Genomic DNA, 20,756 nt, shown 5'->3' on the forward strand with positions numbered 1-20,756 from the left:
GTAGGGGTATTCCAGATTAGAGAGCAGAGGACACAAGGGTATCTGCCCAGCAGGGTGCTATGACCTCCACATGCTGTGTAGCGGAAATGCAGAGGTGAGGCTGAACGGAAAGGAAGGGGTCAGATCATGACCCCTGGTTCTTTGGTGAGGTCCTGGAAGATTTTAATCTGCAGGCTGACATGGTCAGTTTCTCATTTTAGTCTTTCTCTGGTGATGGGAAAACATTGGAGGTGGAGTGCTTAGTTAGAAGGTATCGCAATAATCTGGGTGACAAGTGAGGGAGCCTTGAATTTGGGCAATGTCAGGGGAGATAATTGAGGTTCAGGTGAGATTTCAGAGGTCTGTTACCTCAATAGGACTTCATGGCTGGTAGGATGTGGGCTGAGGGAGAGCATGGCTCCAGACTTCTGGTTGGGTGACCACGTGGGTGGATGGTGACATCATTCATGGAGCAGGGAATGCAGGAGAAGGAGCCTCTGTGTGTTATGGGGGCTCTGCAGTAAGACCACGAGGGTTGGTTGGAGCGGCCCTGGTTACCCTGTCAAAGACAGAGTGGTTCACAGTCAGACCCAGGAAAGTTTCTGAGAACTCTACGCATGACCAGCCTGCTGTCTGTCACTCTTGTCCCTGTGGTAGATAGGTTGAACGGGGTGAGTTCCCTTTATTTCCTGAAGGGCAGAGTCTTAACCAGTGGATGGCCAGGGAAGTCCCCTCTTCTTCACTTTTTTGATTGAGGGATTTGCATTGGCCGAGGAGAGACCGAGTGAGCCAGGATCCACAGGTGTCACTGTTCCAGACTGGCCTCTGTGTCAGAGGGAGATGGACATCAGGCACTCACAAGCCATCTCTCTGGTCATAGAAGCAGATGTAAGCAGATTCTGCAGGTGTTTTTAGTTCATCGTGGTATAATGGCTGAGGAACAGGGACTGGTGGGTCTCTGGGGCAAGTTCACAGGCCTCTTTGAGTTGGTTCCTACTGTGATAAATGGAAATCACCTCACTTTCCCTATATACCCACAGATGCATATAAAGAACTTTGTTAAGGCATTTTTAAAAAGTATTATCTAATTTGCAGATGATAAACATAAGGTGCAGTGAGGTGAAGAAACTTCTGCTCTCCGGTTCCCCAACAAATGTTCAGGAAAAAAAAATGGGGAACTTGGAGATATTACTATCTTACTGTCAGATTGAGAACCCTTTTCTTCCACTTAGGCCAGTTTCCAGGTTTGGAAAGTAAATGGAAATGGATATTGAAACACTGCGCCCTCTGTTTTGCTTTATTGTCTTGCTTTTCTAAGCACAGTTTTCCTGGCTCCTCTCATATCTCAGTGCCAGTTTCCTTCTGTTTGGGTTGGGCCGATAACTCAGCTTAAGCTAGCCCGGTAGCTACTCGGTGTCATAGCTCAGCTTACCTGCTCGATGCCAGAGTCAGCGCTGGCCCCTCTGATAATGCAGGGGACGTATCCTCTTCCTCTGGAAGATTTTTTTTTCTTTTTTTAACATTATCACTTTAAAAAAATTGAGATATAGTTGATACACACAGTATTATATGTTTCAGGTGTATGACATAGTGATTCACAATTTTTAAGGTCACATTCCACTTATAGTTGCTAAAGAATATTGGCTATATTCCCTGTGTATATAATATATCCTTATCGCCTGTTTATTTTATATATAGTAGTTTGTACTGCTTAAGCCCCTACCCGCATCTTGCCCCTCCCCCTTCTCGCTCTCCCCTGATAACCGCTAGTTTGTTCTCTGCATCTGTGAGTCTGTTTCTTTTTTGTTGTTGTTATATGTACTCATTTCTTTTATTTTTTAGATCCCACATATAATTGATATCATGCAGTATTTGTCGTTCTCTGACTTATTTCACTTAGTGCAATACCCTCCAAGTCCATCCATGTTGTTGCAAATGGCAGAATTTCATTCTTTTTAATGGTTGAGTAGTTTTCCGTTGCCTACATATACCACATCTTCTTTGTCCATTCATCTGTTGATGGAGTCTTAGGTTGTGCCCATATCTTGGCTATAGTAAATTGTGTGTGTGCGCGTTCAATTGTATTTGACTCTTTGTGACCCCAGGGACTGTAGCCCATCAGGCTTCTCTGTCTGTGGAATTTTCCAGGCAAGAATACTGGAGTGGGTTGTCATTTCCTTTTCTGGGAGATCTTCCCACCTAGGGATTGAAGCCCTGTCTCCTGAGTCTCCTGCATTGGCAGGTGGATTCTTAACCATTGGATCACCTGGAAAGCCCCATTATAAATAATGGAAACTGGTTTCTGATGAGCCACTGTGCCTGACTCTGGTGATCAGCTCACTTGCGCTCAAAGCTCCGTTTGCATTCAGCCTCACTGGCACAATTTGGGAAACACCAGAGCAAGGTGTGAGGAGCGCCTCTTTTCACTTTTTTGATCCCAAAGTAGCGTGGTTGACAGCTCCTAAATATGTAAATATTTCCTAATCATAGTAGGTGATGGTGCCACAAACAAAAATGTTAGAGTGGACACTGAAATTGACCTAGTATACCACTCCATCTCTTAACATGAAATTTTAAAACTTTTTCTGAGTATCAGTGTGCAAAAAAACACAGTGCTTAGGCACCTAAGAATTAATGAAAGGAAGAAGGAGAGGGAGGGAACAAAGAAGGAAGGACAGACATAATTTCTGACAAATGAAGCTCAGTCTAAAAGGAAGAGAGGGATAGCCAGGTGGAGTTTGATGTATGACGCAGGGCACCCAAAGCTGGTGCTCTGTGACAACCTGGAGGGATAGGGTGGGGATGGAGGTGGGTGGGAGCTTCAGGATGACCAGGACACGTGTATACCTATGGCCAATTTATATTGATGTTTGGCAAAAACCATCATGATATTGTAAAGTAATTATCCTGCAATTGAAATTAAAAAAATAAAAGGAAGAGAGGGATATTGTTGTTGTTATTGTTGTTATTTTTAGCTCTTGAGAAAAAATGCCCTCTCTAGCATCCTCATCCTCCTCCCTGTTCTGAGCAGTCCTGGGACTGCTCCAACCTCCGGGTTTTCTAAATGACTTTTGGCCTGTTGGCAACTTTCTCTGGGGCTCAAAAACTCTAAGATGGCCCAGTCATTTTCCCCACAGAGTTCTTGACACTTTTTATGCTGCTTTCATCCTTGTACTGGAGACACTGTCCTCCTCGCTCCATCTCCACTGGGTTGTGTGGTAAAACGTGAGGACGCTGGGCTTAGTGTCTAACATCCAGGACTAGATTCCTTACTAGCAGAGTGATCTAGGGCATGTTTTGCAACCTTCCTAAATGCCTAGAATTTTTTTTTTTAATCAGCACAAAGGGAACAGAGAGCAGAGATAGCAGTGCCTCTTATGTCAGTTTCTTATGCAGACGACAGCCATAGTGACAGGGAAGTGCTCTCAACCCCTCCGCTCTGCCTCAGAGAAATTGGATTGTCACCAGTGACTGTAGTGGGAGCAAACAACGGATGCAGCCTCCTTGAGATTCTGCTGAGGGTGGGGGGGAGACGACTGGCAGGTTTTCCTTGGGGGTAGTTCTGCTGTTTGCTGCAGAATAAAGCAGTGAGGCGACAAGCCATGATGGGTGCAGCTGGGCACACCGAGCTCAGCACAGAGGAACCATGGGGGTGAAATTTCCAGAATGACGTTAAGGCTGAGGCTTCAGGCTGGCAGGAGTGGATCTAGCTACAGTTTTGCTTCCAGCCTCAGAGCTGGATTCGTGCTGGGGGTGTACCCAGATCCCAGCACTGTCCTGCCTGCTAAGAACAAGGCATTTAAACTTCAAAGTAATACTTTTGAAGAGATGCAATGTAAATATGTTCAGCCACAAGTTCTGGGATACTATAGGTTAGGTTTTACATCTCTGAAACATGATGGAAAGACTAATCAAAGAGTGGGAGAAGATATCTGTGACATAAAACCAACAGCTAGTATCCAGAGTGTAAATCAGTTTGGGTAAGAAAAATGCAACCCGAGAGAAAGAACACTAACAGACAATTCAAAGGTGAGAAATCCCACAGAGTTAAGGATTTTCATCAGACATCCTTCCATCTTTTCATGAAAAGATGCTCAACCTCACTAGAACGCAATATGACAGTGTGAAACACAATGAAAGCTCATCAGATTGGCAAAAATTGAAAAATATGGTAACCTTAAATGCTGGCAAGGCTGTGGGCAATAGGGCACTTGTGCATTGCTGGGAGGCAGTGAAATGGAGTGCAATTCAGAAAGAGTTAAGGTAGAGATATGCTAACTCTTAGACCCAAGTCCACCTCTTGGTATATGGCCTAGGAAATCTCATACCTGTATGAGAAGAGAGGCTTAGGGATGTTCAAGCAGATCACCTCAGCACAGTCGTGGCAGGAGACAGTTGGAAACAAAGCACACGGCCACCAGGATGGGGAGAGAGGGGGTGGAGCTGTCACTTCACGGAATCTCTGCAGAGTTAGGAGTCAGACTGAATGACCTCCATCTAGATGTACATTGTGTTGTTTAGTTGCTCGGTTCAGTTCAGTTCAGTTTAGTCGCTCAGTCGTGTCTGACTCTTTGCAACCCCATGAATTGCAGCATGCCAGGCCTCCCTGTCCATCACCATCTCCCGGAGTTCACTCAGACTCATGTCCATTGAGTCGGTGATGCCATCCAGCCATCTCATCCTCTGTCGTCCCCTTCTCCTCCTGTCCCCAATCCCTCCCAGCATCAGAGTCTTTTCCAATGAGTCAACTTTTCACATTAGGTGGCCAAAGTACTGGAGTTTCAGTTTTAGCATCATTCCTTCCAGAGACCACCCAGGGCTAGAGTCTTCTCCAACACCACAGTTCAAAAGCATTAATTCTTCGGTGCCCGGCTTTCTTCACAGTCCAAATCTTACATCCATACATGACCACTGGAAAAACCATAGCCTTGACTAGACGGACCTTTGTTGTCAAAGTAATGTCTCTACTTTTGAATACACTATCTAGGTTGGTCATAACTTTCCTTTCAAGGAGTAAGTGTCTTTTAATTTCATGGCTGCAGTCGCCATCTGTAGTGATTTTGGAGCCCCAAACATACAGTCTGACACTGTCTCCAGTGTTTCCCCATCTATTTCCCATGAAGTGATGGGACCAGATGCCATGATCTTCATTTTCTGAATGTTGAGCTTTAAGCCAACTTTTTCACTCTCCTCTTTCACTTTCATCAAGAGGCTTTTTAGTTCCTCAGTTGTGTTCAACTCTTTGCCACCCCACGGACTGCAGCACGCCAGGCTTCTCTTTCGCTATCTCCTGGAGCTTGCTCAAACTCATGTCCATTGGGTCGGTGATGCCATCCAACCATCTCGTCCTGTGTCATCCCCTTCTCCTCCTGCCTTCAATATTTCCCAGCATCAGGGTCTTTTCTTTTTCAGTGAGTTGGCTCTTCAAATCAGATGGCCAAAGTACTGAAGCTTCAGCTTCAGCATCAGTCCTGTCAATGTATATTCAGGGTTGATTTCCTTTAGGACTGACTGTTTGATCTCCTTGCTCTCCAAGGGACCATTGTGGGTAAACTGCAAATGTGATTTGAGTGAAAAAAATCAAGTCAGAGAAGGTGTAGAAGGTGTGCATTTTATTCATGTATTTGGATAAAAACACGCATTGAATTTATATATGTATTTCTAAAAAGATCAAGTCTTTGGGGACTTCCCTGGCAGTTCAGTGGTTAAGACTACACTTCCAATGCAGGGGGCATGGGTTCTATTCCTGGTTGGAAAACTAAGATCCAGCATGCTGTGTGGAGCAGCCAAAAAAAAAAATTATGTATAGTTATGATTACACAAGGGAATGTTACATTCATAAAAACATGAGCGGAAAAGATACATGACAGCTTCAGGACAGTGGTTAGTAGTGGGCAGGGAGAGAGGACAGTGGAATAGTGTGTGAGAATAACTTTAGCTGTGCTGTGTTTCTTCAGGTAAAGGGCTCAGCTACATATGGTAAAATGTGAAGGCATGAAATGTGGGTAGTGGGAACACAGGTGTCCTTATTTTTTATGGTTGCAACACTTGATGGCTAAAATAAGGACTTTGTGTCTTTGCAATTGTACCACTCATTTGGTTGCATTATCCAGAAACCGCATGGCTGTGTCTCCTTGGACTGAAGTTCCAGGGAAAGGACAGAAGAGGCCTTCCTTTGTCTGGTGATATGCAGGCCCTTGAGTTGCCTGTTCTCAGTCTTCTCAGCCCCTTAGAGATTCTCTCCTTCCCGTGGTGCTTGGGTCTGTGTGGGCTCAGGCTGTTGACCAGTCAGACCACAAGTCACAGCTCAACGTGCAAGAGATGCTGAAAATCCCAGCCTGATCACCTGGTCCTTACAACTGCTGCTGCTGCTGCTAAGTCACTTCAGTCGTGTCCGACTCTGTGCGACCCCACAGACGGCAGCCCACCAGGCTCTGCCGTCCCTGGGATTCTCCAGGCAAGAACACTGGAGTGGGTTGCCATTTCCTTCTCCAATACATGAAAGTGAAAAGTGAAAGTGAAGCCGCTCAGTCGTGTCAGACCCTCAGTGACCCCATGGACTGCAGCCTTCCAGGCTCCTCCCTCCATAAGGATTTTCCAGGCAAGAGTACTGGAGTGGGGTGCCATTGCCTTCTCCGCCTTACAAATGAGGTCCCTTTAAATGAGTGCCAACTTGAATTTAGATTGGTGTGGGGCCCACCCTCTTCCTCTTTCTTCACCCAGAGCCTCTTGGTAAGTTCATTCCTCCCTAGGGTGGAATTTCCATCACCTAGGAGTGGTTTTGCTTTGTCAGGTGATATGCAGTGTGATCTGGCTGTGTTGTGTGGTTGTTAACTTGTCCCTGTTTGTTTTAGGTTACACACGTGTACAGTGATTCACCAGCTCTGAACCGCTATTTCACTTCAGTTGAAGTCATGGACTTCAGGTAAGAATGTAAAGTATTACAGTCTCTCTCTGAAGGTGGACAGTCATCATGAATTACCCAAAAGGACTCCCTAACCCCAAAGCATGAAGTTCAGTTCAGTTCAGTTCAGTCGCTCAGTCATGTCCGACTGTTTGTGACACCATGAACCGCAGCACACCAGGCCTCCCTGTCCATCATCAACTCCTGGAGTCCACCCAAATCCATGTCCGTTGAGTCAGTGATGCCATCCAACCATCTCATCCTCTGTCATCCCCTTCTCCTGCCCTCAATCTTTCCCAGCATCAGGGTCTTTTCAAATGAGTCAGCTCTTCGCATGAGGTGGCCAAAGTACTGGAGTTTCAGCTTCAACATCAGTCCTTCCAGTGAACACCCAGGACTGATCTTTAGGATGGACTGGTTGGATCTCCTTGCAGTCCAAGGGACTCTCCAGAGGCTTCTCCAACACCACAGTTCAAAAGCATCAATTCTTTGGCACTCAGCCTTCTTCACAGTCCAACTCTCACATCCATACATGACCACTGGAAAAACCATAGCCTTGACTAGATGGACCTTTGTTGGGAAAGTAATGTCTCTGCTTTTGAATATGCTATCTAGGTTGGTCATAACTTTCCTTCCAAGGAGTAAGCGTCTTTTAATTTCATGGCTGCAGTCACCATCTGCAGTGATTTTGGAGCCCAGAAAAATGAAGTCAGCCACTGTATCCACTGTTTCCCCATCTTTTTGCCATGAAGTGATGGGACTGGATGCCATGATCTTAGTTTTATGAATGTTGAACTTTAAGCCAACTTTTTCACCCTCCTCCTTCACCTTCATCAAGAGGCTCTTTAGTTCTTCTTCACTTTCTGCCATAAGAGTGATGTCATCTGCATATCTGAGGTTATTGATATTTCTCCTGGCAATCTTGATTCCAGCTTGTGCTTCCTCCAGCCCAGCATTTCTCATGATGTACTCTGCATATAAGTTAAATAAACAGGGTGACAATATACAGCCTTGACGTACTCCTTTTCCTATTTGGAACATGGACCACAGCCTTGTCTAACTCAATGAAGCTATGAGCCTTGCCGGGTAGGGCCACCCAAGATGGATGGATCATGGTGGAGAGTTCTGACAAAATGTGGTCTGCTGGAAAAGGGAATGGCAAAGCACTTCAGTATTCTTGCTTTGAGAACCCCACGAACAGCATGAAAAGGCAAAAAGATAGAACACTGAAAGAGGAACTCCCCAGGTCAGTAGGTGCCCAATATGCTATTGGAGATCAGTGGAAAAATAACTCCAGAAAGAATGAAGAGACGGAGCCAAAGCAAAAACAATACCCAGTTGTGGATGTGACTGGTGATAGAAGCAAGGTCTGATGCTGTAAAGAGCAATATTGCATAGGAACCTGGAATGTTAGTTCCATGAATCAAGGCAAATTGGAAGTGGTCAAACAGGAGATGGCAAGAGTGAACATGGACATTTTAGGAATCAGTGAACTAAGATGGACTGGAATGGGGGAATTTAACTCAGATGACCATTATATCTACTACTGTGGGCAAGAATCCCTTTAGAAGAAATGGAGTAGCCATCATAGTCAACAAAAGAGTCCGAAACGCAGTACTTGAATGTGATCTCAAAAACGACAGAATGATCTCTGTTCGTTTGGGCTATGTGATCTCTGGCCACTAGAGGGAGCTCTTTGCCAGTCGTTGGCAGGGACAATGTTCTGATTCATTACTGGGACTGGCTTGACTGCAAAACTTACCCTTGGGTGAGAGTCTCACATGTGACCACTCTTAAATATTTTATTGCTACCTCTTAAACTAGGCCTTTAAAAAAAAATCTGGCCTTCTTGAACCAAAGGATAATTGTGATAATTCTAAATGGGGAGGTAGCATTTAACAAGCTGCGTAGACCATTGATTAGCTGAGGATAGCCGTATGATTATTTTTCTTTTAGAAGTAGGAGAATATGTTCTAGAAAGAGAAAAACTCCCTCTCCTAGGTCCCCTTACTGAGAATTGCAAAACTGTGGGAAGTAGAAACAGGACAGAAACAGTTTCTCACTTTGGGGACAAAACAGGGAGGTAAGATATGCTGCAGGTACCCAGTGCCATCTGGGGAGTTTAGGATTGTGTATCCTGCCAACGCAGGGAGCTCTGGGCACTACTTGGGCCATTTTATAGGTTAAGTGATGAACTGGTTAAACTGGATAGCTTTGACAAGCACCTGTGGGAGAAGGGAGACCAGGGAGACAAGGGCTGCCTTGGCCTGCCTCTGGGCAAAGCGTGGTGTTAGGCAGCTCTTGGAGCCTCTCCTGCGTGGCCTCTCACGGCAGGCTTCTCGGGGTTGGGTTTTAGGTGAAAGGAGGAGGTTTGGATAACTGCAATTTTGTATGATAGGTGCATTGACAAGGGCTCTTCTAGGGTAGTACACTCTTTGTTGTTTTATACTGGGAGAGCATGTAGAACTCAAAAGATGTTTTTGCTAAAATCAATTTCCTGAGTTGCAGTGTGGTTCTGTTGATATGTTTATTGTCTCTGTTTGGTTTGCCTTTCAGTGGTGAAAACGCCACAATAATCTTCCGCCTGCACTTCAGGGTTCCTCCTGAAGATGACAGTTTTATGAAGTATGTGATGAGTGAGGAGTTCGTGCTGGGCGTTTTGCAGCAGGATTTCCATGATCAGAACATGGCTGGTTGTGAAACTCTGGGGCTTGATCCAGGATCCCTCTGCTCCTACGATAAGTTGAGCACGTCCGGAAGGCACAGCTGTGACGGTAAACGGGAGAACCAGGTGGGGCAGACAGCTTGCTTTGATTTCTGAGCAGGCGATCTTCCATGTCCGTGGAGGTCACCCAGTCCCTACCCTTTGTGAGCAGATAGATAAGCTGGAAAAAAAAGTCATGGAAGCAAACTATAAAAATGAGGGTTGCTACGTGTTTCCTCGCTGTGGTTCACCCACGTTCAAAGCTCTGAATCCCACGTCACAATATCATTAGACACCTTCATGGAAACACCGTGGTCTCACCGGAGAAGCAAGTACTGAAGAATTGGAAGTAAATGATATATTAAATTGTTGAAAGACGGTTCAATCTGGAGAATATCTTTTTCTGTTGAAGGCCACTAGTCTAAGATATTAACAGAGGGACATAAAAAGGCAAGCTTGTCTCTTTCTTAGAAGATTATAAGCAAAATGTGCATCGACATTTAAGAATGGAATGAGGAAATGGACATTATTTAATAAGCATAGATGACACCCCACTTGTCGGAATCTGAGAACACTATACAAAACCTATCAGGAAGGAAGGTGGGAATTGAGATTACCACTAGCCTCTGAGACCTCCTCCCTGTGGTCTGCACTGTTGGCCTTACTTTCCATTCTTGTTTTCCACTTCTGATTGCTCACTTGGATGGGTTTTGGATCTTGGTTAGTCCATAATGCTAATGATTTTGGGTGGTTCCTAATCCGCAATCCATCAGAAGCACTCTGTACATCAGCATTGGTAAATCCTAGTTGAATGAATGAAAAAGGCAGTCACGAAGGAGATGTGGTGAGCAGCAGGCATGGGGCCAGCTGCCAAGGGTCAGAAGAGTGGAACAGATGATAGAGCACACACATCCCCACGCGGTGTGAGAAGAGGTGTTTACTGTGATGACACTCGATTCTTGGGGACGAGAGGTGGAAGTGGACTAACCTTGGCCTGGGAGGGCGGAGAGTTATATAAAGCAGCTCTCAAAGCATTCTTTTCCCCAAATGAATAAAAGGAATGACATTCAGAGGGCCAGCTTCTAGCTCACTGGGAAAGTCGCAGAGTGAAGAGTTTCCTCACTGAGCATCTGAATAGATGGAGTGTGTCTGTGGGCCAGACCAGTAGCATATTGTGTGGAGTGAAAAGGTTCTGCCTCCTCCACAGGAATTCTAAAAAGAAAGAAGGAAGGAAAGAAAGGAGGGAGAGAAGGAGGGAGGAAGAAAGGATCCTTCAGCCCCGTCCTGTGTACAGCTGAAAGAGAGAAGAGGCCCTCTGGCCTGCTGTGTGGTGACTGGCCTGGACTCTCTGAGCCTCCTCTCTGAAACTGTGGTCCCCAGCTCTTTCCAAATGGAGATGAGGGACTAGGAGGAGGGTGAGAAAGAGTTGAGGAGGATTATGAAGCTGGGAAGTCCACACAGAGTATGACAAACAGCAGGTTGCTTGTGAGGCCTGACGGACCTGGAGCTGAGCCTCAGACTCTGCGTGGCCCCCAGGATGCACCCGTGAGCAACAGCATTTCTGCTTCTCAAGGAGACTGCACTCTTTCTCTCGGGCATTTCTCCTGGGCAGGCGGGGTCTCCATGACCCCACACCCTCTTTGCAGAGCCTGGACAGTGTTTGATATTTTCAGGAGTGTGAGTATCAGTTTCCTCTCAAATGGAAGGGAAGACAGTGACCATTTGGGAAGCAAGCAAGGACAAAGAGAGTCTAGAGGGCAGGGAGGCAGAGGGGCAACTCAGGGCAAATCCAGAGGGAGGGTGGAGAGGGGTGGCAGGAACCAGAGGGGCCCCAGGAGGGACCGGCAAGGCCTGGGGTTCTGAGGCCGGCTCCCACGTTCCCAGGCACTGTGGGCTTGGCAGGATAGCCCCTTCTGCGATGAGCTAGGCAGCTGGTTTCCCACAAAGATCATGTTCTAATTCTTCAAAGAGCAAAGCTTCTTTTTTTTTTTTTTTTTGGCCATTAAAAAAAATTATTGGAGTATAGTCAGTTTACAATGTTGTGCTAATTTCTGCTGTATAGTGACGTAGTTATACCTGTATCTATCTGTCAAAGAGTCGGACATGACTGAGCGACTAAGCACAGCACATATCTATTTATATGCATATGTTCTCTTTCAGATTCTTTTCCATGTGGTTTATCATAGGATATTGAATAGAGTTCCCTGTGTTATACAGTAAGACCTTGTTCTTTATCCATTCTCTATATTATCGTTTGTATCCACTAACCCCGAACTCCTGATCTATCACTCCACCAGCCTTTCTCCCGCTTGGCAGCCACAAGTCTGTTCTACAAAAGGCAGAGTGGATTTTAAAATTGCTTGGTTCAAATGCCCCTTAGAGAATTTGGAGATAGCCGTGTAATGTCTCCCTGGAAAAAATGCACACACTCTTCCCCCTGGACAGAATTGTACAAGTTCAGGGATTCCAAGGATTCCCTGGGGCCAGTCTGCAGTTCCTTGGAATTTCCAACGTGTGTGCTAGAGAACCTGAACCTTAAATTAGCTTGTAATTTGGATCCCTAAGGGATTGTTTGTGTATTTTTCATTCTCTAATTGGGGAATATGACTGCTTGACCTAACTGCAAGCATTTTGATGCCTTCTACAAAGAAAAACTTCCTTTAATATTATAGTCATAAGGGAATTTTTAAATTTATATTTTCTTGCAGTGATAATTGAGATATAATTAACAAATAAGACAGTGTAAGTTTAAGGGTTACAGAATAGTGACCCAACCCGTATATCGTGAAATGATTGCCATAATAAGTGTGGTTAACGTCCATCGCCATCACCTTGTAAGTTACAAAACTATTTTTCCCCTTGTGAGAACTTGTTCCCAGGACTGATTTATAACAGGAAGTTTGTGTTTTTTGACCACCTTCATTCAATTCCTCCTCCTTCACACCTTGCCTTTTCAGTTCAGTTCAGTTCAGTCGCTCAGTCGTGTCCGACTCTTTGTGACCCCATGAATCGCAGCACGCCAGGCCTCCCTGTCCATCACCAACTCCCGGAGTTCACTCAAACTCATGTCCTTCGAGTCGGTGATGCCATCCAGCCATCTCATCCTCTGTTGTCCCCTTCTCCTCCTGCCCCCAATCCCTCCCAGCATCAGAGTCTTTTCCAATGAATCAACTCTGCATGAGGTGGCCAAAGTACTGGAGTTTCAGCTTTAGCATCATTCCTTCCAAAGAACACCCAGGGCTGATCTCCTTTAGAATAGACTGGTTGGATTTCCTTGCAGTCCAAGGGCCTCTCAAGAGGCAACCATCAATCTGATCTCTTTTTTTATGAGTTTGGAGATTCTACATGTAAGTGAGATCTTGCAATATTTGTCTTTCTCTCTCTGACTTATTTCACTTAGCATAATGTCCTCAAGGTTAAGGGAATTTTTTTTTGGTGATGGATTGCTCCTTCCCCATCCCCCTATTCCTTGAGCTTCTTCATCTAGTGGAGGGTAGGGTCTTGAGATAAGGAGGGGAAATATGTTTTACAGTGTAAAACAGCTGTATGACTTATTTTGAACCTTGTGAGTTATTTTGGATGTGGGGTAGTTATTTTGTACTGTTTTCTGACCTGTGAAGGAGTCAACCGGTAGACTGAGTAAGGAACAAAAGCAAAAACTGATCAGTGTGAGAGAGAAGAGGAAAAAGTTCCAGGCAATGAGAATGATGAATCTTGTTTTACAAATCTAGGGTAAACTATGGGCTGCTGGCAGAGAGGCCAGTGTGTGCATTCTGCCCTTGAAAAGACTACCGGGGGTGTCAAGGGCAACGGTTGAGGTTGTTTACAGATTCCCCAGAAAGCGCAGAGTTTATCCAAAGAATATTGCTTCTCAATCAGTTCAGTTTTGTCCCCCAGGGGTATTTGGCAAGGTCCGGAGACATTTTAATTGTCACAATTGGGAGTGTATGTGGGATCCTAGCATCTAGGATGCCAGAGGCCAGGGATTCTTTAAACCTCTTACAAAGCACAGGACAGATTCTGACAGCAAAGGAAGATCCAGCCTCAAACATCAACCACCAGAACCCCACTGTGGAGTACGTGGGCTCCCCGTGTCTTGTCCTCAGTCATTGCCCAAATGCCTCAGCCTTAGGCCAGCTCTGCACCATTTCCCGCATTAGAATTTCTCACTGTATATTGTGCTTATATTAAAAAAAAAATGAAAATTTAGAAATATTTTTATGATTAGACTATGGGAAAAAGATTGACTGTTAAAATGTCCTTTGCATCCAAAAGCCCTCATCAAAATGTTATTTATCATGAATTATGCCAAAGTAAATAAGCAAACAATGTGTTATTTCCTTTTTTTTTTTTTTAATGTGGTGGGGGTTGTCTTACAGTTTTGAAAGAGCTTACCTACCCTCAACTTTCCTCATTCCTGTTTAGTTTTAAACAAACAAAAAGCAGCAAAAATCAAAAACAAAGCAAAATTTTATCTATCCCCAGTGCAGGGGGGGAACCCCAACTTAACTACCCAGGTCTAAACCCGGTCTGTTATTTCCTTTTGAAAGGAATTCAGGAGTTGTGAACCTGTGTGTGTGTGTATGTTACCTGGAGAGTAAATCTCCTCTGTTAAGAGTTTACAAATATTCCAGTTTTACATTGGAGTTCATAATCAAACCCAGTGAAATAAAATAAAAACATAAATGTTTAGAATAATTATGCCTTTTTTTAAACGGTGACTCTTGTTTCTATTTCCTTTTCAGAATGATGAAGGTTGATCTATGTCTGACAGTAGCACTCTGCTGAACTTTGGGATGCGGAGAGTTCATTCCACTTTACAGAAGAGATCCTGAGAATTAACGTGGAAGGACTCAAAATGATGAGAGGCGTGGAGGCGGTCCTTTTTCTCCAGCTTCTGCACAGTTACAGAGTCTGCTTCAGTGTTTAACAAAACAGTACTCCAGCTCTGCCCAGCTGGGTCCGGACAGGGTGGTGTGGTGGGGCGGCTGGCAGACCTGCAGGGGGAGGTCCCTCCACCCACAATGGACATGCTCTTTTTAGGGCAAGGGGTTCTCTCAGGCAGGATCCCGCCAACCTGGGCTGGAGGAGAGAGAACAGGGAGAGGCCAAGTGAGGGAGAGTTCAGCCAGTCACTCTCCTCCCTCTCAACCCTACATTTGACCTACCTCCAGACAAGGCTGTGAGGAAAAGGCGTGCACTTTGTCAAAGGTAATTAACATTGTTCATGTCTACTTCCAAGACACGTTGACTTGTCACATCTCGGGAAACCAGCCTTGGCACATCACCCAATGTTACTGCATTATGTAGCACTACAGAAATGAGATGTGTGTTTCTTAATTATTTCCCTGCATAATTACTGTGTCTCCTGAACACCTCTTTTGGAGACACAGGTCCCTGTGAATTTTGAACACATGGCTCTTCATTTTGGATAGTTTGTCCATTTATATTTTCATCAGCTTCCATCAGACAATCGTTAAGACTGCTTACCATCTGCTAGAGGTAGTTCATGTTGACTTTTTGTTATCTGGGGTCACTAGCCTTCCTGTAGGACTCAGTGTCTTCAAGCACTGATTATGTATCTTATTGAAGATGGTTGTGAAATAGGAAGAACCACTCTCAGAACTAAACTGCTGGAAGTTTAATGCCAGATCCTTTGGCAGGTGAGGGTTGGGGGGAACAAGAGGGACTGTGTTGGTCGCCTACAGACATAGAATTACCTGTCAAGAGGGAACAGAGTGTCTTGTTAGGAAAATAACGTTGCTGGAAAATTTCCAGGCAAGTTCTGTGGTCATGTAATGAGAGGTTCATAGCCTCACGATCTCAACTGGCCCCGGTGGATGATGTCAGGGGAGGGCAGCTGTGTAAGGGGATGTGTCAGAGTGTGCATCTCAGGCTAGATTTGTCGAGCTCTTTAAGACCCAGGACTCTGGATAATGTGAATGTGCTTTGTTATTTAATTGGAAGATATGTTTATTGTAACTCGGTGTCTCATTTTGAGCATTGTTCCTCAAACTAGTGAAACAGGTGAATTTCCCTTCTTCCTCTTTATATTTTATATGTCAAACCTAAACTTTCATGTTTGTACTTTTAAGAAAATAATGAAGAACTTCTTTGGAGAGGATTTAAAATATTGACAATAAATTATTTTTTGCTGCCATTTTGCTGTATTAATGTTTGCTCTGTAGGCATTGACTCTCCAGGGCCTGGGTTTGGACTGGCGTGTCCTTGCAGTAATTGGTGTTGGAAGCGACCTTTTCATGAGGGCAGCTTCCCCTTCTGAGTGAATAAGATTGAACCCGCCTGGGCTGGGTCCTCCTCTCCCTGTTCCTGTTGCAGAGGGGCTGTCTCTTCTCGCCACTTCCCTTGGGGCCCCGTGGGCATGACCAGGTGTCTGAAGAGCCTGGGGCTGGAAGAAAGGGCTGGTTCCTGTCTGGAGGCAGGACTGGGTTTGGTTCTGATCTTCCCTTCTCTGTTGGAAACCACCAAGATGCAAGCACCTTGCCTCAGGTTTTGACCACTTGAAAGTCATAGAGAGGATTTTCTGTTGGTTTGACCCTTCTGCCCAAATGGTGTGGAAAGAAATGAACTTTGTGATTAGAGCATTTTGAGGTGTTTGGGGGCTGTTATGCTACAGGAGATGAATTGATTGGCTCCCACACATCTTCATACCACATGGTGCATAAGAAGGTTTCAACAAATATCTGTGGTATAACAGCATTTTTTTTTTTTTTTGAGGCTTGTGAGATCCTAGTTCCCTTACCAGGAATGGAACCCAGGCATTGGATAGCCAGGGAATTCCCAAGTGAACTATTTTGGGGGTGCCTCTCTGTGCTGTCTGCAGGATCTTAGTTTCCTGAAAGGGATCGAACCTGAGCCCTCTTCAGTGGAAGCATGGAGTCCTAGCTCCTGGGCCACAGGGAAATCTCTCACTGAAGGACTTGAGAAGAAAAACTGGGAGTCACTTAAGTACAGACAGATAGTACACAACAGATCAGTGGAACCTGCCCTCTTCCCATCTCCAAAGAAAATTCTAGTCATGTCCCATTCTTTTCTGCCTTTCAGTTTAGCTTAGTTTTGCAGATTGTTTTTAATGATGTGAGTTGCAGAAGGCTACAGAATATACTAATGAAGATGAGAATGATAAGAAGGAAAAAAACTGCTGGTCTTATTAGCGAGTCAGGCTCTGCACAGATGAGATGGGAAACAGCGGGAAAAGCAAGATGTTAAAGATGAACTGTAGGACTGTGTGATGGTCAGAGAAAAGGGTGAAAAGTCTAGATTAACTGGAGGAGGCTTTGCTAGCAAGTAGGACAGGAGCTGAACTTTGAAGCAATGGTGGGATTTGAGTAGACACATTTTCTTTCTTTTTACATGTTTGTGTCTTAGGATGAGACACATGTTTTCATCTTTTCCCTTTAGATATGGACTCCTGCCTTATTCAAAGTCTAGTGCTGCGAAAAATGGGAGAAGTCTCTATAAATCTTCCCCTCTCGGCTCCCATTATTGTTTCAAAATAAGCTTATTCACACAATTACTACATTGCCAGCAGCAACTTTTCCTTTATGATCCGAGTTCATTATCCTCTTAGCAGCAGAAGGCAGTTTTCTCATCTTATCATTAGGAAACCAAGGTACGGAAAGGTGGAAGGACCAGCCCAGAATCCTACAGTTGTGGGGAGCAAAGTCCAGGCTAGTAGGAAACACCTGATCAATGGCCTCCAACTGGTGGGCACTCCAGGGCCGTGCAGGCTATAGGGTCAGGCCTGGCTACATTCTGGAAATTCATGAAGAGCACAGGAGGTAGGGAAGGCGATGGCTTGAGAGGCGGGTTATCAGACTGAGCAAGACTCTCTGGGGTGATCATGACCACTCAACACTTTACCAAGTACCTCTGTTAGGAAAGTGGAACTTACACAGATCCATTAACAGTTGACAGATCCGAGGCACACTCAGATCAAGTGGCTCACAACTAGCTTTCTGAACTCAGTAGGTTGACTTGGAAAAGAACAGAGTCAGATAAAATGTAAACAGAATCTCCTTTTCCTCTGAAGGCTCCTGTGAAATCTTGGGGCCTCAACGTTCCTGTTCTACCTACACCCTTCCATTCCTTCCATAATTGAAGCCCCTGTCACCCAAGGTTGTCTTAAAAGCATTAGCATTTGAATAATGCTATTTATTTAAAACAATTTATTTGTTGTCAACGGTAGATTTTCTTGACCTATCTTTGTTCTTCTCTTGTACCTCTCTTGTGTTCTAACATAAGAATTTATTCACAGACTAAGAGATTATTTATAGCTACTAGTGTGAGCATAAAGCAGAAACCACAAAGCCTGCAGACACTGCATATGCCTCTGAACTGTGGCTATGTGTAGTTTTAAGATCAGCATGGGGGAGGGGAGTTTTCCGATTGTATGTGTGACTTAAGGGAGCATTTTAAATTTTCAGGCTTAGTTTCTTATCAAGAACAGGAATTCTTTAATTTAGGGATTGCATCCCCAAATGAAACTGTATACAAATTTGTGTGTGTGTGTGTGTGTGTCTGAAGGTACATCTTCTGTAAAAAGAGTACACTGCTTTCATTAGAAATCCTGAAATCTATGGAAACAGATCAGCATTAAATACAGCCATAGTAGGTATTTCAAAGACTCTCTTACTCAAAAATAGTTCCCTTTCATAATTCCTTTAAATTTCATTATAAGACAGTTTTCTTTGTTTAAGCATTTATACTCAATATGTTCCCCAAATAAAGCATATTTGGGACAGATAATATTTTTACAGGGTAAGACCCAAACAACTATAACTTATTATGTTGTAACTACAAACACTTACTAATCAACTTCCACAGTGGTCCAATTTCTAAGTGAAAAATCCCTGTGTAAACCCCAGTAATTACGTGTCTGCCTTGAAGGAAGACTGCCAAGTGGCCCTGAATCACCAGACACATCAATGCAAATTTTTCTCTACACATGATAAAGATTTTTGTATCCTTTTGCTTGGTGGCAAAATTTGTTCGTAATCTGTGGCAGATAATGTACACACATTGAATGAAATCCTCCTGCTTGTGGGTGATGGAGCTGAGCCTCTTACACGCTCAAGTTCACAGATTGAGGAAGAGATGAAACCAGGACTCAAATCATTAATCGTCTGACTCTAGCATGCGCACTCTTTGCCCTAAGCCGCGTTACATCTTGTACTGTATTCTCCATTACCATGCATGCCTCCTTTTGAAATTGAGTGTATCTCGGCCAAAGGTCGAGTTAGGATTCCATGTGGAAGAATTTTGCTGAAACTAGGAAGTTAGCAGAGGACACGATATTAAGATGTGATTGGCTTAGCTCAAGATCATGGACTGACTGAAACCTCATCAAACCTGTGTTGACACATCCAACCTTAAGTCACTGGATTATCCCAACAGGGCACTTAGCACATTTTAAATAGCAACACTGTTTAACTTTGGTTCACTGGGGAGCAAAAAGGTGATTGAACTCATAATGCATCTACTACTTGTCTCAACAAGCTTCTTACTATTTTAACATCCCTCAAATTAGGACAATGGTTATGGGTTAAATAAAACGGGAAGTTGAGAGCACAGGTGTGCATATAGAAATAGTTTAATTTGCTGATTGTTTTTGCTCTCACCCTAAATTGTGGTTTAATATTTTCATGCCATTTTATTAGCACCAACTCTTATGGTTACACCAAGACCCAAAACACATTTTAGTTTAGTTTATCTATATGATTGTTTAAGAAAAGGGTCTGCAAACTTTTTTTTTTTCCTCTGAAAAGGGCTCCCAAATAAATATTTTTGGCTTTGAAGGACCCGCAGTGTGAATTACAACAATTCAGCTCTCCAGAAGTTGAGAAGCCACAGCGAGTGCGTAGATAAATGAGCAGGCTGTGAGCTGCCAAGCTTTTATTTACCAGGATAGCAAGTCAGCCAGATTTGGCCTGTGGGCCATAGTATGCTGACCCTGTTTTAAGGGCTGGGCATAATTCTAGAAACACTAAAAGAAAGAAGAGAAAGTAAATAATTGAGACAGAGGGAGACATGCTCATTAGAGAAGGTGTGTATGTGTGTGTGTGTGTGATTTTTCCAGTGTGACACTTTATTCATAGTTTATACATGACATAGTATATAACACACATACAGTATAGTAGAGCCCTTCTGTGTAGTATATTGGAAGAGCACCAAAGTGGAAGCCAGGAAATCAGGCTCTAGGTAAAGTTCTGCCACTCACTTGCAGCGTTCAGTGAGCTAGTTTATCGTTTCTGGGCCAAAAAAAGATAGTGGAACTAAAGGATCTCCAATGACCTTTCTAGTCTGTCTTTCTCTGATGCTATGATTTTTCCTAAGATTCTAGGGAGAAATACAAAGTTAAAAAATATGGATTAAAGTATATATAAAAATCTGGCCTGGAACTTACCAATTTAACCAACCAAGGCACCAGGGTCAATGAGTCAAAGACACTCTGCAAAGGACACTACTTATTATTATTTTTTTAATATACATTTATTTTTATTATAGTACAGTTGCTTTACAATGTTGTGTCCATTTCTGCTGGACAACGTGAATCAGCTGTATATATACATATATCCCTTCCCTCTTGAGCCTCCTCCCCGCTGCCGTCCCAGCCCTCTAGGTCATCACAGAGCATCAAGCTGAGCTCCCTGCACTTACAGCAGGGCCCCGCTAGCTATCTGCTTTACACATGGTAGTGTATATACGTCATTATTACTCTCCCAATTCATTCCACTCTCTCCTTCCCCTCCCCCACGGCAAAGGACACTGCTTAGAGGCATGGAGTGAGAGGAATGCCATGGGCACCTACTTGGAAGGTTATAAGCGAGGAGTTGGGTACACAGACATATGTGGAATGAGGTTGCCCTTTGGGTAACATGCTGCTGCTAAGTCGCTTCAGTCGTGTCCGACTCTGTGCAACCCCATAGATGGTAGCCTACCAGGCTCCCCCATCCCTGGGGGCTTTTAATATGAGGGGTGAATCTTCCCTGTGACTTCAGAGCACAATCACACAGACATTTTGTAAGAAGAACCTGAACAAAGGAGCAGGGGACCAGGGAGTCCCTCCCACCACTGAGTAGAATGGCCCATATCCCAAGCCACGTAGAACCAAAGATGGTCACATCCTTCTCAAAGAGTGAGTATTCGG

General features: G+C 44.3%; 1 protein-coding gene across 2 annotated transcripts in view; it reads left to right on the top strand.

Moving 5' to 3' along the window:
• C1H3orf52 (chromosome 1 C3orf52 homolog) overlaps window positions 1-15,756 on the top strand; it is a 41,755-nt gene extending 25,999 nt beyond the window's left edge. Inside the window, exons 4-6 of one of the 2 annotated variants that reach the window (XM_010801135.4) lie at window positions 6,834-6,904; window positions 9,440-9,674; window positions 14,333-15,756. In XM_010801135.4, coding sequence (XP_010799437.1) covers window positions 6,834-6,904; window positions 9,440-9,674; window positions 14,333-14,347 — 321 coding nt within the window. In that variant the 3' untranslated portion in view covers window positions 14,348-15,756. The remainder of the gene's footprint in view (window positions 1-6,833; window positions 6,905-9,439; window positions 9,675-14,332) is intronic. The other variant, XM_002684771.7, reaches the window with a different exon arrangement.
• The last annotated feature ends 5,000 nt before the right edge of the window (window positions 15,757-20,756 follow it).

This window comes from Bos taurus, chromosome 1 (assembly GCF_002263795.3).
Source record: "Bos taurus isolate L1 Dominette 01449 registration number 42190680 breed Hereford chromosome 1, ARS-UCD2.0, whole genome shotgun sequence".
NCBI lineage: Eukaryota > Metazoa > Chordata > Mammalia > Artiodactyla > Bovidae > Bos > Bos taurus.